We start from the raw sequence: 16,823 nt of genomic DNA, 5'->3' as shown, positions 1-16,823 counted from the left end.
CATACGTACGTACATACATACATACATCACATACATACATACACACACACAACACACACAGCACATACAACACATACAACACACACACACACACACAGACATACATACATCACATACAACACATACATACATACATACATCACATACAACACATACATACATACATACAACACATACATACATGCATACATACATACACACACACACACACACAACACATACAACACATACAACACATACAACACACACACATACAACACATACAACACACACACACACACACACACACATACACACATACATACATCACCTACAACACATACATACTTACATACATACATCACATACAACACATACATACATACATACATCACATACAACACATACATACATACATACATACATACATACATACATACGTACATATATACAACACATACATACATACATACATACATACATACGTACGTACGTACATACATACATACATCACATACATACATACACACACACAACACACACAGCACATACAACACATACAACACACACACAACACACATACATACATACTTGCATACATACATCACATACAACACATACATACATACTTGCATACATACATCACATACAACACATACATACTTACATACATACAACACATGAATACATACATACAACACATACATACATACATACATATATACAACACATACATACATACATACATATATACAACACACACAGCACATACAACACATACAACACACAACACACATACATACATACTTGCATACATACATCACATACAACACATACATACATACTTGCATACATACATCACATACAACACATACATACTTACATACATACATCACATACATACTTGCATACAACACATACATACTTGCATACATACATACAACACATAAATACATACATACATACATACAACACATACATACATACATACAACACATACATACATGCATACATACGTACATACAACATATACATACATACATACGTACGTACATACATACATACATCACATACATACATACACACACAACACATACAACACACACACACACACACATACATACATACACACACAACACACACACACACACACACCACATACAACACATACAACACACACACACCACATACAACACACACACACACACACACATACAACACACACACACATACTTACATACATACATACATACTTACATACATACATACATACTTACATACATACATCACATACATACATACATACAACACATAAATACATACATACATACATACAACACATACATACATACATACATACATCACATACATACATACATACATCACATCACATCACATACATACATGCATACAACACATACATACGTACTTACGTACATACATACGTACTTACGTACATACATACGTACTTACGTACATACATACGTACATACATACATACATACACACACACACACACAGCACATACAACACATACAACACATACAACACACACACATACATCACCTACAACACATACATACTTACATACATACATCACCTACAACACATACATACTTACATACATACATACATACAACACATACATACATACATACAACACATACATACATACATACAACACATACATACATACATACATACATACATATACATACATACATATATACATACATACGTACATACGTAACTACATACATACATACATCACATACATACATACATACATCACATACATACATACACACACACACACACACACAACATACACACATACACACATCACATACAACACATACACACATACATACATACATACATACAACACATAAATACATACATACATACATACAACACATACATACATACAACACATACATACATACATGCATACAACACATACATACATGCATACAACACATACATACATACATACATACATGCATACAACACATACATACATACATGCATACAACACATACATACATACATGCATACAACACATACAACACATACATACATACATACATACAACACATACATACATACATACACACACACACACACACACACAACACATACAACACACACACACATACATACACACACACACCACATACAACACACACACACAACACACACACACACACACACACACACACACAACACACACACACACAACACATACATACAACACATACATACATACATACAACACATACATACTTACATACATACATACATACAGGGGTGTGGAGCCACATCAATTTTTGTGGCTCCGGCTCCGGCTCCGGGCAAAATGGTGTGGCTCCTTGTGGCTCCGGCTCCGGCTAGGTTTATTTTTCACCAAGTTAAAGAGTAACTTATAGCGCATTTTAACGGTTTTGAGCAAGCAAAAACAGCCTTTTCTTTTCTCATCGAATGTATTTTGTATTAACCAACACATCTTTACAGAAAAATGGAACCATGTTGCCCAAAATCGCTAAAACATGGGAAAGACGTAAAAGTGAGTCATTGGCTTTCACAGCAACTCAGAACTTTTCACATCATGCATCTCTCACTGCAAGCACTCGCGTTTTACTCATTGGAACGTATGAGGAGCATTGCCTCCACGATGTCTTCCTTCATCCGGGATCTAAGGTCCGTTAGCAGAAGTTTCATGGCCGAGAACAGCCGTTCGACTGACACTTGTGTCGTGGGTAGAGCGGCCAGGGCGAGGCTGGTCGTCTGAACGGCCGCTGGGTACTTGCCGATGATGCTCCAGACGTCTTTTCCCTTCAGTCGTCCGAGATTCTTCATCTCATGCACTGCATCCGTCACCGAAGAGGGTGTTTGCATCACTGCATGACGCCCGCGTTCGAGCCGGTCCAACTCCTGTTCAAATGGGTCGTCTTCTTGCTCGGAGCTCGCGCTGCTCAGCTGATGCTCTGCTGCAGTAGAAGCTCCAGAGTTCTCTATGTGATGAACCCTGTGAGCGATCTTGATGAAGGCATCTTCGGCACGTTGCAGTCTCTCGCCTAGTAGGATCCTGTACCGGGCGTCGGCGAAGACGGCAGCCAACACGGCATCCGACTCGAGCAGTGTCTCTTCCCGCCCTCGCATGGAGGAGGCGATAGCGGCGCCGATGCCCCCTTTCTTCTCCAGTCCGTCCCGCAGCTTCAGCCACTCTTTGAGAAACGTCCCTGGTGTGAGCTCACTGCTCTGTAACCGAATGGTCACGATGTATGGGTCCTTGAGGACGTCAGCAAGTTGTTGGATTCGCTGCCATTTTTCGTCCGACAGGTGCAAGTCCGGCGCGACAGCAGCATAATCTTGCACCACCTCCCGGAGTTCCAGCAGGCGGTTCACCATGGCGTAGCTGCTGCCCCACCTTGTTGGCACGTCGATGATCGGGAGCAGATGACCTTTCTTTTTCAGAGATGCCACCATGTTCGGCGCCCTGAGCTTCTTCACGACGCTTCGGGCATGCTCCAACACCGCATGTGCACCTCGTTGCTTCAATCCGTCGCGTACAGCCAGCTGTAGGGTGTGAACACCACATCGCGTCATGTGGACATTGGTGTTTGCGCCAGCTGCTGGGCGCGAGCCTGTGGACGTGTCGAAGTGATCCACAATCAGGTCGCGGAGTGTTTCGTCATCACCAACCTCGTCCTCTTCTTGATCTCCCTGATCATCCGCACTTCCCTCCTCTAGCAATTCACTGCTCCTCTCTTCATCACTCTGGTTCAATAGCTCTACGGTTTTCACCATCGCCCTGGCATTGTCCGTGACCACAGCAAGCACTTGATCTTTGTTGAGCTCGTACCTCTCCAGCGCTTTCTTGAGCAGCTCCAGCGTTTCCTTCGCAGTGTGCTTGCCGGCACAGTCCGTGACAGCTAGTGTCTTGATTGTCGGCTTCCCGTCGTGAAAAAACTGGGCGTTGATAGCCAGGTAACTGGAGCCAAGCCGGGTTGCTCCGTCCATCTTCAAGTACACGGGTTTGTTCCTCATGATGCTGATGAGGCCAGACTCCAGTTGCCGAGCCCGATTGATCACCATCTCGCGAACGGCGTTCCTGTCCAGGCTGACGTGCAGCTGCCTCGCGATGGACCCGGCGATGGCACCGAAGCCGGCCGAGGACGAGAAGAAGGAGAGCGGCAAGGAGTCCTTACCACCATGCTCACAAGTCCGTCGGTGAACTCGCTCTTGCTGATATTCAGTGTCACTTTCGAAGACGTGATGTACCTGCCGGAACCAGAAATAATTTGTTGTTTTGGGACACACATGTGCACGATTTTTTTAATTACAATAATTTTCGGCGAAGATGAAATTTAGATGTTTCTTGAAATTTAGAAAGGCAAGTCAACAACAACCGAGTGACAACAACCTTGTCAGCGGGCCCATATAACGTCGAGTCTACAGGGGGCATGCCACGACAAGTCGACCGCAAAGTAGGGCGTTTCAACACCCGACCCTCTCAGAATACAACAAAAATTCGTCTGTTGAGTTGTCATGGTCATGGATTTGAAATTTCCCAATCTTAGATCAATAGAGTTCAAGGTTATGGAGCTATATCTAGTTCAAACCACACAAATTTTTTAAAACGAAGTTCTTAGAAAATATATAGGTATCAGGAGAGCTAAGGCGTCTATGTAGCTAGCAGAAAAAAAACTCACTCGAAAGTCCATTTCACATTCTTAAAAAAATGGATTTTAGATATTTTTGTAGCAAATTTCAAAAAGAGGTTAATGCCATTTTCATTATTTGAATTAATCTCATAAAAAGATGACCCACTTTTTTGGAGAAATGCACGTCACATCAATGCTTACTTAATCCTCTTAATGTCAACAAAAATATAGAGTGGGATTCCATTACTTTCATCCAAACATCGATATGACAAGGAGTGGATCACGCCCGGTGTCGGCCGCCTCCCCCCCCCCATTACTCCCTCCCTCCATCTCAGCTGATGCGACAGAGGGGAGTGGGGGGTACCGTATAGTCAGCGGAGCCGAGGGGGAGCGGGAAGCGGGGCGGGCTCGTCAGCGTCGGTGTGGCGCAGCGCGCGAACCTTTCTTTGTAAGATCGATTTCCTCAATAAAACTCACCTATCCATACGCTGTTGGGTCTGACGTTTTGGTTGGGATTCAGTAGAGGTGTCGACACGCGCACTCTTGGAAGGTGGTTCGTCGGCCTTCACAACAAGCTTGTATTCCTCCTCATGGAATCGCTGTAGATGACGTTTTAGATTATGCGCGGAGGAGCCGCCGCCTCCCTTCGTCTTGCGGCTGACCGATTTCTGACAGGCTTTTCCGACCTCATCGATGACACCGCAAACAAACAGTCCTTCATCACCAACGGAAAAGTAGTCATATACTTTACTTCTCGGTCCTTTAGCTGCCGCCATGTTTCTGTGAAATATACCTATGTATTACCAAATCGGCAACATTAAGTAAGTGCAGGGCTGATTCAGTTATCTCAATCTCAATCTTATATACATACAGACTGTTGCTGCATGCCCATAGCCAACAAAGTGCCTGAGACTCTCCCCCTCCCACCCCCATATCCATCGCGGTATTCGAACGTTTCACAGCAATTGCTCCATTTCTCCTGTCACGCCGTCAAACAAATGCAGCCTGCATCACCACATTATTGATAGAAAGACGTGTGTCATCCATTAGCCAACACCAGCACAAACTAAATAGATTGAGATGTCAAGAAACAGAAAGGAGAAACACGCGAGACGCCACAGTGTACTCACCTCCCTGAGAGTCCAAGACGACACTGCGTGCCGCGCTGCACCGACGAGGCGAACTGACATGCGAGACACATCTCCCCCGAAATGGGGAGGGGCTAGCGTGGGAACGACGCGCCGCCGCCACGACGGACGACGCAACCAAGGACGGCGCCACAGGGGGTGCAGGGGGTGCAGCTGCACCCCCAACCGAGAGCTAAATGTACGTTAAAAAAGCTTTTCATTTTTGTTTTGTTCATTAAATGGGCCCTTTCCCAAAAATAGTGGCCTAATTCCGATCAGTTTTAGGTTTTTGTAGCCGGTTACTTTGGGCCTTTTAAGTGTTTTGGGCCCTTTCACAGAGACCTGCACCTCCAACCGAAAATACCTGGCGACGTCCTTGGACGCAACCAATTACAGACGTGCCTGACCAGTGACCACTGACCAGCGACCCCCTTGAATGCTCACTGGTAAGCACATTGTTATGAGAAGCCCTGAGAAAGACTTTATAATGCAACGTGTCGCATTTTTTGCGAACATTGCAGCACCAGCACGCGTTCATGAAGTGGTTATCCGTCCTTGCGTAAGGCGGAATGGAATGATTCGAGTTTCGGAGGTCGGAGCCACAGGAGCCACAAAGTCAGAGTGGCTCCGGCTCCGGGCAAATCGTGTGGCTCCGAGTGGCTCCGGCTCCGGCTCCACACCCCTGCATACATACATACATACATGCATACATACATGCATACATACACACATACATACACACATACATACACACAACACACACACATACAATACACACACACATACATACATACACACACACAAACATACATACACACACACAAACATACACACACAAACATACATCCATACATACCCCGCCGTGCCCTCGCCGCCGTAAGAGCGCGGGGCGCCGTCGACGCGGACGGGGCCGAAACCAAGCCGCGTCGCCGTCGCCCCGGCCCCTCGCCGAGCCCGGGGACGCGAGGCACACACATACACACAAACACATACACACACAAACATACATACACACACAATCACACACACACACACACACACACACACACACACACACACACACAAACATCCATACAAACCCCGCCGTGCCCTCGCCGCCGTAAGAGCGCGGGGCGCCGTCGACGCGGACGGGGCCGAAACCAAGCCGCGCCGCCGTCGCCCCGGCCCCTCGCCGAGCCCGGGGACGCGAGGCCCGTCGGGACGCGGACCCGCGCCGGACCGGGGGGGGGGGGGGACGGGCCGGAGCCCGGACTTTAACCCCCCCCCGCCGAACACGGGCGCGCCCGCCGTGCCGCCGCGCCTCCCGCCCTCGACGAATCGTCGGCGGGGCGCCGTCGGAACGCATACATACATACATACACAAACACACGGGGCGCCGTCGACGCGGACGGGGCCGAAACCAAGCCGCGCCGCCGTCGCCCCGGCCCCTCGCCGAGCCCGGGGACGCGAGGCCCGTCGGGACGCGGACCCGCGCCGGACCGGGGGGGGTGGGAACCTACCTTTAACCTACCTTATTTGTGGATCCAAAGGACGACGGTCACTCTTCCCGCAGCTTAAATGGCGCCAAAAGCGGGCGCATTTTGGTGACGTCATCCCACATCGCCAAGTTGTTTTTTTAACTCTGGAAGGACAGGGTTTGGTCTCTCCACTTTTAATATTTACTTTTGGCATAAATGTAATGGTTTTAAATATTGTGGAGCAGAATGAGGAATGTATTTTGTGATACACTTTTGCCTTACAATGGTTGCCTGCGGTGGGCGGAGCCTCGGTTTTAAATGAAGTCCTATTACAGGCATTCTAAGACATGATGGGTGATACCAGTTACCGGAACCACTCTTTTGTCATTTTGAAGATACCGATGCCAATACTTTGAGTGACTTGTTTCCCTCCCAAAAACACACGTTAAATACTGTCCATTGCCAACCTTAATATGTATTTTTGTAACATATTAGTCAAATTAGACAAATGACTGTACTTTAATACACAATGTAACATAAATATGGCTGCGACAAAACTCATCAATTATATTATTTTTCATTTCTTCAGTTCTGATAATAAAACTTAAACTCAAAAAATCAATCACATATCAAGTATTTGTGCTTTTTAAAAAAAAACAACACATATAGTTAGTTACCCTTAAAGATGTGGAAGTGCCTTTTCATTTATTAAGTTGTATTAATAGTTTAGTATATGTTAATACAACTTTTTACAACTCATAATTTAATAAGAAAGCCTTAAAAAAAACACACACAGCAAAAATGCAGTAATTTTACAAGAATAAAGTTATTATTAGCTAATTAACTATTCAAAAAAAAGTTGTATTTTAATGGGAAAAGTTGCGAGTTTACCAGAATAACACTGTAATACATTGCACAATATGACGTTTTAGTTGCATAAAGTTGAAATATTTAGGAAAAAGTGTATTTTTTTAAGTTGTAATATCATGACAAACAAAACAACAAATCGAGATGGATTTATTTTTTTTAATCAAGTTGCAGAAAAAGGAAATAGCAGAAATGGAAGAACAAGATAAGATTTATCATTTTAGTACAGTGGCATAGAACTGAAATAGTGAAGAAGAAATATGATTTTTAAATCTTATGAGAAACAAAGAAAACAAAATCAAGATGTCATTTTTTGTTGTCCTACTCTTCACAGATGTGAAGCTATTGAACATACATGTTAAAGAATTCAATTTATTCATGATTATTATTATAAAAACCCATGAATTGTTGACTAAAACACTATCATAAAAAGAACCAAAAATTGCAAAATAACAAATTACGTCATCTAGCGACTTCTTGCATAGCCAATAGCTTTTTTTTTTTTTTTTTTACTGAGGAGTCGGCATTGAATTAATGCAAAAACCGAAGAAAAAAAACATTTAGAGACGGTCCCCAGGCTTCTATAGAGATACATTTTCGTCAGACTGCTCACAGTTTGCGGGAACCACGAAACCAAAAAAAAAAAAATACAGCTGAATAGGTGCAGATTCTGGGAGAACTATAAAGCTTTGCGTGCTGGTTATTGTGTGTAGCTTCTCTATAGGAGTCCACAACTCAATACAAATGGCCGAAAAATGAGCATAACAGATGCATACATGAGCTAACGAGCACGGTTATTAATTGATTTTCAAATAATTTTATCCAAACGCCCCCTAAACGAATGGTTCTCCCCCCCAAATCAACATTTTACAAGTGTCTTAAATGTTTACCTTTGATTGTTCTGTTTTAATCGTTATCAAGGCATGCACAGAAATCTTAATTTATACATTGATATTATACATTAGCTGTGTGTGCATCACGGAGATGCCTGGAGTTGAATAAAATCTGTCCACTTATTTGTGAAATGCCATTGAATACAAGCTGTGTTATGTTTCCAAGTGCTGCATCTTTAATGTTTTTTTTTTGTTATAAAGTGGTAATTAATCCATGATGAGCATTACTTGACTTAACTTGTTTTGTACAGGATCTTTTATTTCTGTGAAAATATTTTCGATCAAATGCTAAAACTCTGCATCTTTATATGCATAAAAATGTCAAATATTTGCTCTGTATAGTTCTTTCCAATAAATCCAAGATGACATCAAATCTCTGCAATTAACCCACATTTTAAATCGATGAAAATTCATCAAGTCATTTAATCATTTTAGCAAAAACAATATCGCAAAAAGTCCCATTGTGTTTTATTCAAAAATTTTATAAAAAAAACAATATTTGTGTACACGCATTAGTATAGTGGTTTGCAAATCAAATATTGTGATTGACTTACATTGTAAAAAATGACTGTCTCAGACAGAAAAACATCTTCAGTAATGAGCGTAAGTGTTTTTATTTTGCAAATTAATACAAGACAAAGAAAAATTATTGCGGAATCTAGAAAGACATCAAGTTATTCAAATTCTGCAATGTCATATTTATTATATAAAACCGATTGTAATCTCTTTTTTCGATTAAATTTGATCTGTTAGTGAAATAGGTTAAGATTCTTGTTTTAATAAATATTCCGTGCACTAGTTACATAGAAAACTCATTTGATCACTAGTGATCTTTTTTATTTCTCAGACTGAATTTCAACTTTAGTCAAATTATTTACTATTGATAACAGAAATCGGGATATACTATAGTAAATTAATATATAATAAATCTTGTGAAAAAATGATATTTTTAATTCCTTTGAAAGAGGTTTTTTTACACTTCAAATTCAAATCATCACTAATTTAAGTATAACAAATAGTGTTTATACCCATATTTCTGAAAAACCACTAATTGTTCTGTTTCATATTTTTTTCAATTTCCAAAAGTAAAGGGAGTCAACAGAACTACTCATCACAGGCTGCAAAATTATTCTGTATTAATTAAAAATTAGGTGAAACATTTTAAATATTATCATCATTAAAAATTTTCAAATAAATTTAATTATGTTTCAAAATTTTGAGATGCTGTGAGCTTTTTCTTAGATTTAAAATGTAACGATAAGAACAATAATTCATTAAGAGAATTTTTAATTCATGTCATTTAGTTTGAACATTGAAAATATTTAGAATTATTAAAGGTATATTCAAATTGATGCATCAATTCTAACTTTTGCAAATTCAGATTTTACAAAAATGATTGAATTATCATAAAAATTTCATTATTGAGTGTTCTCATCTTCTAGTTGGTTAGAATAGCTCTTTTGATAAAATGGTAGATTTTTAATACTTTATACATAAATTTGTTCTATCATAGTTTTAATTTAGTGTTTATATGTAAGATTAAACAAATTTTTTTTAAAGAGCTCTCTTACAAAAGGTAGAAATTTAAAGAATTATGACTTGTGTTGGGCTATTAGTGTCAGAATTGCTGTGTGAAGAAGAATAATTTGATTTCGTTGGACTCATGAGGTTTATCAATATTTTTCTTGCATATTTGGTTAAATTAAAAAATAAAGAATATACAAAAAACCCAACTTTCAAATTAATCAAGGAATAATGGTCTTATTGGGCATTTAAATATAAATATTCTAATTTATGAAGAGATGAGACGTATTGTCAAGTCAAACCGTTGTCTAAAATAATTTAGATAAGGCAAACATGAGAAAAAATCAATAAAAATAAAAAATACTTTTCATAGCCCTCATTAAGGAAGTAATAACTTTTCGTTGGGATTATCATGTTATTTTCTAAATTAAACACGGGAGATCAGGTGGGACAAATCTAAACCGGAAGTGGGAATCAGTTTTAAGCGCACCTGGGCGTCTGCATTAGGGCACTTCCTTTCTTAGCAGGTAAGGCTGCAAACGGGATCGAAAAGGTAGTCAGAACTGCACCCCAAACCTTGCGCAAACTGGAGCTATACAACACTGAAGAGGCAGCCGGTAAGAAATTCCCTTTTAATATTAGCGCTGTGATTTAACGCGTCCGTGCCACGTAAGGCACGGCTCTTTTTTTTGGATGAGACGGCCGCGGGTGACGCGCGCCTCACTTTTAGTTTTTGTTGAATTAAAAGTATTAACACGGGGCAATTGGTCAGAAAGTGGGATCTGGAACACCGTCGATCGCCTGCGTTGCTTAGGTGCACACGGCGGCTCGCGGTGGTTCATTTAATTGGCACCAATCGAGCTGATCAGCGAGCTTTGGGCATTGAAGGAACGCGCTATGCTCATTTCTTTGCAGTGCAATACAAATGGTTTATTAAGCAGATCAGATAAAATAACGAAATAATAAAGAAAGAAATTAAGTAGAGAATAAGTTAATAAATGCAGGTAAAGGGGATAAAATTATTTCCAACCGTTGTCAAAATGTATAATGGTTAATGTACTGAAACATGATTTATATACCTTATATGAATACTTATATATGTATATTATTGTGTACGTATATTATATATATTTATAAATAGTATGTATATTGTATATACTACTTATACACTCTCCCCTTTTTTTTTTATTTGAAGGTTTTCACCTGTGCTGTGCTGTGCTGTGCTGTACTGTGCTTTAGTGCCTCACTAAATAAAACCCAAAAACACCGAAAGCATCGAGTGGATCCAGTCTTTCCTCAGTGTGGCTACTCCGACCCCTTTTTCAAGTTCAGGGTATGCGCAAGGCTGGAAGGAACTTGACACGTATCATCATTTTAATGATAAGCAGACCACGACAAAAACATAAAATTTTTGAAATGTCTGTCTGAAAATACTCAATGATTTATAATATAAAGACATTTTTATAAATCTTTCTAAATTTATTGTGTATTGCATTGTGTGTGTGTGTGTGTGTGTGTGTGTGAGAGAGCGTGGGGGAGCGTGCGGCAGCGTGGGGGAGCGTGCGGCAGCGTGCGGGAGCGTGCGAGAGCGTAGAGGAACGTGGGGGAGGATGGGGGACCGTGCGAGAGCGTGGAGGAGCGTATGAGAGCGTGGAAGAGCGTGCGAGAGCGTGGAAGAGCGTGCGAGAGCGTGCGGGAGCGTGGGAGACCGTGTGAGAGCGTGTGAGAGCGTGGAGGAGCGTAAGGGAGCGTGGGGGAGCGTATGAGAGCGTGCTAGAGCGTAAGGGAGCGTGCTAGAGCGTAAGGGAGCGTGGAGGAGCGTGCGAGAGCGTAAGGGAGCGTGCGGGAGCGTGCGAGAACGTGGAGGAGCGTGGGGGACCGTGCGAGAGCGTGGAGGAGCGTATAAGAGCGTGGAAGAGCGTATGAGACGGTGGGGGAGCGTGCAGGAGCGTGGGGGAGCGTGCAGGAGCGTGGGGGAGCGTGGGGGAACGTGGGGGAGCGTGCGAGAGCGTGGGGGAGCGTAAGGGAGCGTAGAGGAACGTGTGAGAGCGTGGGGAGCGTGCGGGAGCGTGCGAGAGCGTGGGGGAGCGTGCGAGAGCGTGGGGGAGCGTGCGAGAGCGTGCGAGAGCGTGCAAGAGCGTAGAGGAACGTGGAGGAGCGTGCGAGAGCGTAAGGGAGCATGGGGGACCGTGCGAGAGCGTGGAGGAGCGTATGAGAGCGTATGAGAGCGTTGGGGAGCGTGCGGGAGCGTGGGGGACCGTGCGAGAGCGTGGGGGAGCGTGCGAGAGCGTGGAGGAGCGTGGAGGAGCGTGTGAGAGCGTGCGAGAGCGTGCAAGAGCGTAAGGGAGCGTGGAGGAGCGTGCTAGAGCGTAAGGGAGCGTATGAGAGCGTATGAGAGCGTATGAGAGCGTGGGGGAGCGTGCAAGAGCGTGCAAGAGCGTGGGGGAGCGTGCAAGCGCGTGGGAGAGCGTGCGGGAGCGTGCGGGAGCGTGCGGGAGCGTGCGAGAGCGTGCGGGAGCGTGCGGGAGCGTGGGGGAACGTAAGGGAGCGTGGAGGAACGTGGGGGAGCGTGCGGGAGCGTGGAGGAGCGTGCAAGAGCGTAAGTGAGCGTGGGGGAGCGTGCGAGAGCGTGCAAGAGCGTGGCGGAGCGTGCGAGAGCGTGGCGGAGCGTGGCGGAGCGTGGGAGAGCGTGTAGGAGCGTGCGAGAGCGTGGGGGAGCGTGCGGGAGCGTGCGGGAGCTTGGGGGAGCGTGGGGGAGCGTGCGAGCGCGTGCGGGAGCGTGCGGGAGCGTGCGAGAGCGTGCGAGAGCGTGCGAGAGCGTGCGAGAGCGTGCGAGAGCGTGCGAGAGCGTGCGAGAGCGTGCGAGAGCGTGCGGGAGCGTGGGGGCACTAACTCAATCACCAAAGTTTTTTTCCCCCGCAGGAAAAATGGTGAAACAAAGGACACAAAAAAACTGAATAACAGCGCTTGTGTTTGCCATGGTGTCAAAAACTGCAAACTTGGCAAAAAAATGTGCAAAATGTTGTGACAAGTGTGATGATTTTTTTTTTGCACGTTTAAAAAAAACAAGAGGTCTTGTGTGTGTGTGTCATAATCAAAGCACTAACTTTAAAAACACTTGTGTGACAAATCTAAATATAACACTAACTCAATCACCAAAGTTTTTTTCCCCGCAGGAAAAATGGTGAAACAAAGGGCACACAAAAAACTGAATAACAACAGCTCTTGTGTTTGCCATGGTGTCAAAAACAAAAATCATAAACTGCAAACTTGACCAAAAAAAAGCAAAAAAATGTGCAAAATGTTGTGACAAGTGTGATGATTTCTTTTTGCACGTTTTAAAAAAAACAAGAGGTCTTGTGTGTGTGTGTGTCATAATCAAAGCATTAACTTTAAAAACACTTGTGTGACAAATCTAAAAAAACACTAAATCACCAAAGTCCCCCCCCCCAGGAAAAATGGTAAAACAAAACGACAGCTCTTGTTTGCTATGGTGTCAAAAATCAAAAACTGCAAACTTGACAAATAAAAAAGCAAAAATGTGCAAAACGTTGTGACAAGTGTAAAAGGTTTACTACTGTGAAACAAAACTTCATGAGGCCTTGTGTTTTGCCAAATGTACAAGAAATGACCGAGTATAACGATGCAGGATTGTGAACGGACAAAAAGTGCCTTGAAAGTTGACTATATTGATACTGTGTGATACTATTGAATGCAGGTGAAAGAACAGTGATAAATATTGATTAATAAACCCTGGCTCCAGACTGCCAGGAGAAAACTATGGACCACAATGTGTCTTTATTCTGTTATACCAGACAGACACCCAACATAAACACCAACACTGTGACCTCTGACCTCACATGTGTTCTTCCGGGCTCACCTTCTTAAGACACAGGATCACATGATTAATAATGCATTTCTGCTTCCTTTGCTGCGACATCACGTGGGCTTTGTTGTCTTTTACTGCTAAAACGGGAGAACATGGATGAGACAAAGATACCAGACATCGAACTTAAGTTGTCACTAAGCTACAGCATAAAACCACTTTTGGTCGTCTTTCTCCACAATATATGGGATTTCCTCAAATAGCGGCCTCCGGTCTAATAGATGCCGTCCCCAAATTAATCACAGATTAATAATTAATTCGTAATCGCTGATTAATTTCAAAAGGTGGCTGTAGTCACTTTGACTTGAAAGCACACCCATCCATTAACTGCATCTGTTTGCTTCATATTAATTCGGGTAGGCCATCTGTTACTTATCGTGACCGATTAACTTGAGCTTCAGATTAATCGACAATGAAATTGATCATAGTTTTCTGCAGTTCTAATTTTCAATTTCTGAATAAAAAGGTGGAAATAAAGTGTAAAAAAAACGGATTAATCAATTAATCGGAAAAAAAAATTAATCGCACTAGAATTTCTTCATTAAAATTAATAGCATCAAGAAAAATGCCATGAAAGTAACCTCAGGGTCAAATATAGAATATATATGAATTTTATATACCTGTGGGGAAATCGAACATTAAATAATATTTTTCTACTAATTGGATCGAATTAGCCGCTATTTGAGGAAATGCATGAATTCAAGTACTATTATGTTCGAATCCAGTGGGCTGTTTATCCAGGTCAACAACAACAACAAGAAGAAAATAAATACACCGCTATGTTGTGACAGTCACTCGCCACTAGAGAGCAGCAAAAGCACAGCAAGAAGAGGCCGCAATGCAGCCTCATTTAAAAAGTGCCTCATTCCATCGTTTCAGCCTGCATAAACCTGTCTCATAATGCTTCACACATACATACACAATTGCGTCTGTGTAGATATATTCATATATATATTCATATATGTATATTTTACGTTTAATTTTAATTCTCAGTAGTGATTTTTTTCCATGAAGCCCAGTTCATCAGATCTCCAGTTTGGTTTTACAGCATTTTTTAACAGATTTAAATCTGATTATTATTCATTAAAAATAAAGTCGGGAAATCTCTGGATGTCTTTAAGCCAACAAAAAAAAACCTGCTACCTTCTTTCTTTGGATTGTCATAAAAAAACAATTCATCTCCTCATACTGTATACTGCATATTATCCTGATTTTAAAAAGAGCCGTTAAGTATGGAGGACCAAAACTGCCAAAATAAAAAATAAATATAAATGGCAATAAAAACTAAAATAAAAAATATTTATGTATATATTTTTTTATTTTTGTTTTTAGTTCCATTTATATTTATTTTTTTGTATTTAATTTTTTGATTTTTTTTCATTTTTGTTTTTATTGTCACTTTTATTTATTTATTTATTGATTTATTATTTTGGCAGTTTTGGTCCTCCATAGTTAAGGAGGATAATGAAGCGAGAGTGATTGCACGTGAGCCCGGGGGGGAAGATAAAGGAGGGAAATGAAGAGCAAGAACGCTTTTCCGCGCGAGCATTGTTGCGGTGACGACTGATTCAAGTCAGGGAATCAAACCACGGGTGAAATGTCATGGAACCACGACGACCTAGCCTAGCATCCGTGAGGACGTTCCTGTGTTTAAGGAGCCTGGAATGCTCAAGTGAGGGATGTGATGGGTGCTTCAGAAACGGGATTTGGACCTGCGGTGGCCATTTTGTACTGCTTTTCCACAACAGCGGAACAAAGATGCTGGGGGAAGTTGGGGGACACCCAAAATGGCGGTGCAGGTCTTAAACCTGCGATATGATCTGCATGTTGAAGCTGGGGGATCGGGACTGCTTGGTGAGGGGGGCTCCCGGGGACAGCAGGTCTTGGGCCTCCTCCGGCCTGAGCAAGTGGGCCTCCTGCAAGCTGATAGTGGAGTGGCGGTGAGAGCCTGCAGGACGCCCCCGTTCCCGGTCTGAGCCTCCTGCGCCGCCCTCTTGGTCCTCTCTGCCCCCGTTCAGACTGAAGGTCATGCAGTCGAAAGACTTGCTGGAGGAGGTGCTGCCGGTCCGTACCAGAGGGGGTCCCGCGGGGAAACTCAGGTGCTTCTTGATGGGACTCAGCTGAATGGCGTCCAGTTCGATGCTGGCCGGCGGGGACGGTTTCCTCTGCCGAGTCGCCCCGGCTGACACGTTCTGAGACTCGGGTCTGTCTCGGTCCTTCTCCCGGGACAGTCGAGCTGTGATGGCTTTCTTGATGTTGCTTGTGTGTGTCAAAATCAAAACAAAAATCAAAATGTGCAAACTTCACAAAAGCAAAAGGTGCAAAACATTGTTGGGACAAGTGTTAAAAGGTTGGTAAAAAAAAAGCAAAAAATTTGCAAAATGTTGTGACAAGTGTGAATTTTTTTTTTTTTTTGAAGGTTT

At 42.8% G+C, this 16,823-nt stretch overlaps 2 protein-coding genes across 3 annotated transcripts in view; both read right to left on the bottom strand.

The window, feature by feature from the left end:
- Positions 1–2,333: 2,333 nt before the first annotated feature.
- Positions 2,334–16,823, bottom strand: part of LOC131136480 (zinc finger BED domain-containing protein 4-like) — a 49,028-nt gene continuing 34,538 nt past the window's right edge. The window contains exons 1-2 of one of the 2 annotated variants that reach the window (XM_058083330.1): positions 5,124–6,771; positions 2,334–4,263 (exon numbers count right to left, since the gene is read on the bottom strand). In XM_058083330.1, the coding sequence (XP_057939313.1) occupies positions 2,617–4,077 (1,461 nt within the window). In that variant the 5' untranslated portion in view covers positions 4,078–4,263; positions 5,124–6,771 and the 3' untranslated portion in view covers positions 2,334–2,616. Of the gene's footprint in view, positions 4,264–5,123; positions 6,772–16,823 lie in introns of those variants that run through there. The other variant, XM_058083331.1, reaches the window with a different exon arrangement.
- LOC131136855 (serine/arginine repetitive matrix protein 2-like) overlaps positions 12,308–16,823 on the bottom strand; it is a 14,293-nt gene continuing 9,777 nt past the window's right edge. Inside the window, exons 2-3 of the mRNA XM_058084149.1 lie at positions 16,209–16,659; positions 12,308–13,402 (exon numbers count right to left, since the gene is read on the bottom strand). Of these exons, the coding sequence (XP_057940132.1) occupies positions 12,308–13,402; positions 16,209–16,659 (1,546 nt within the window). The remainder of the gene's footprint in view (positions 13,403–16,208; positions 16,660–16,823) is intronic.

Source organism: Doryrhamphus excisus, chromosome 10 (genome assembly GCF_030265055.1).
Source record: "Doryrhamphus excisus isolate RoL2022-K1 chromosome 10, RoL_Dexc_1.0, whole genome shotgun sequence".
Classification (NCBI taxonomy): Eukaryota; Metazoa; Chordata; class Actinopteri; order Syngnathiformes; family Syngnathidae; genus Doryrhamphus; species Doryrhamphus excisus.
The sequence above is the reverse complement of the archived record's forward strand: the minus strand, read 5'-3'. Positions and strand labels throughout refer to the sequence as shown.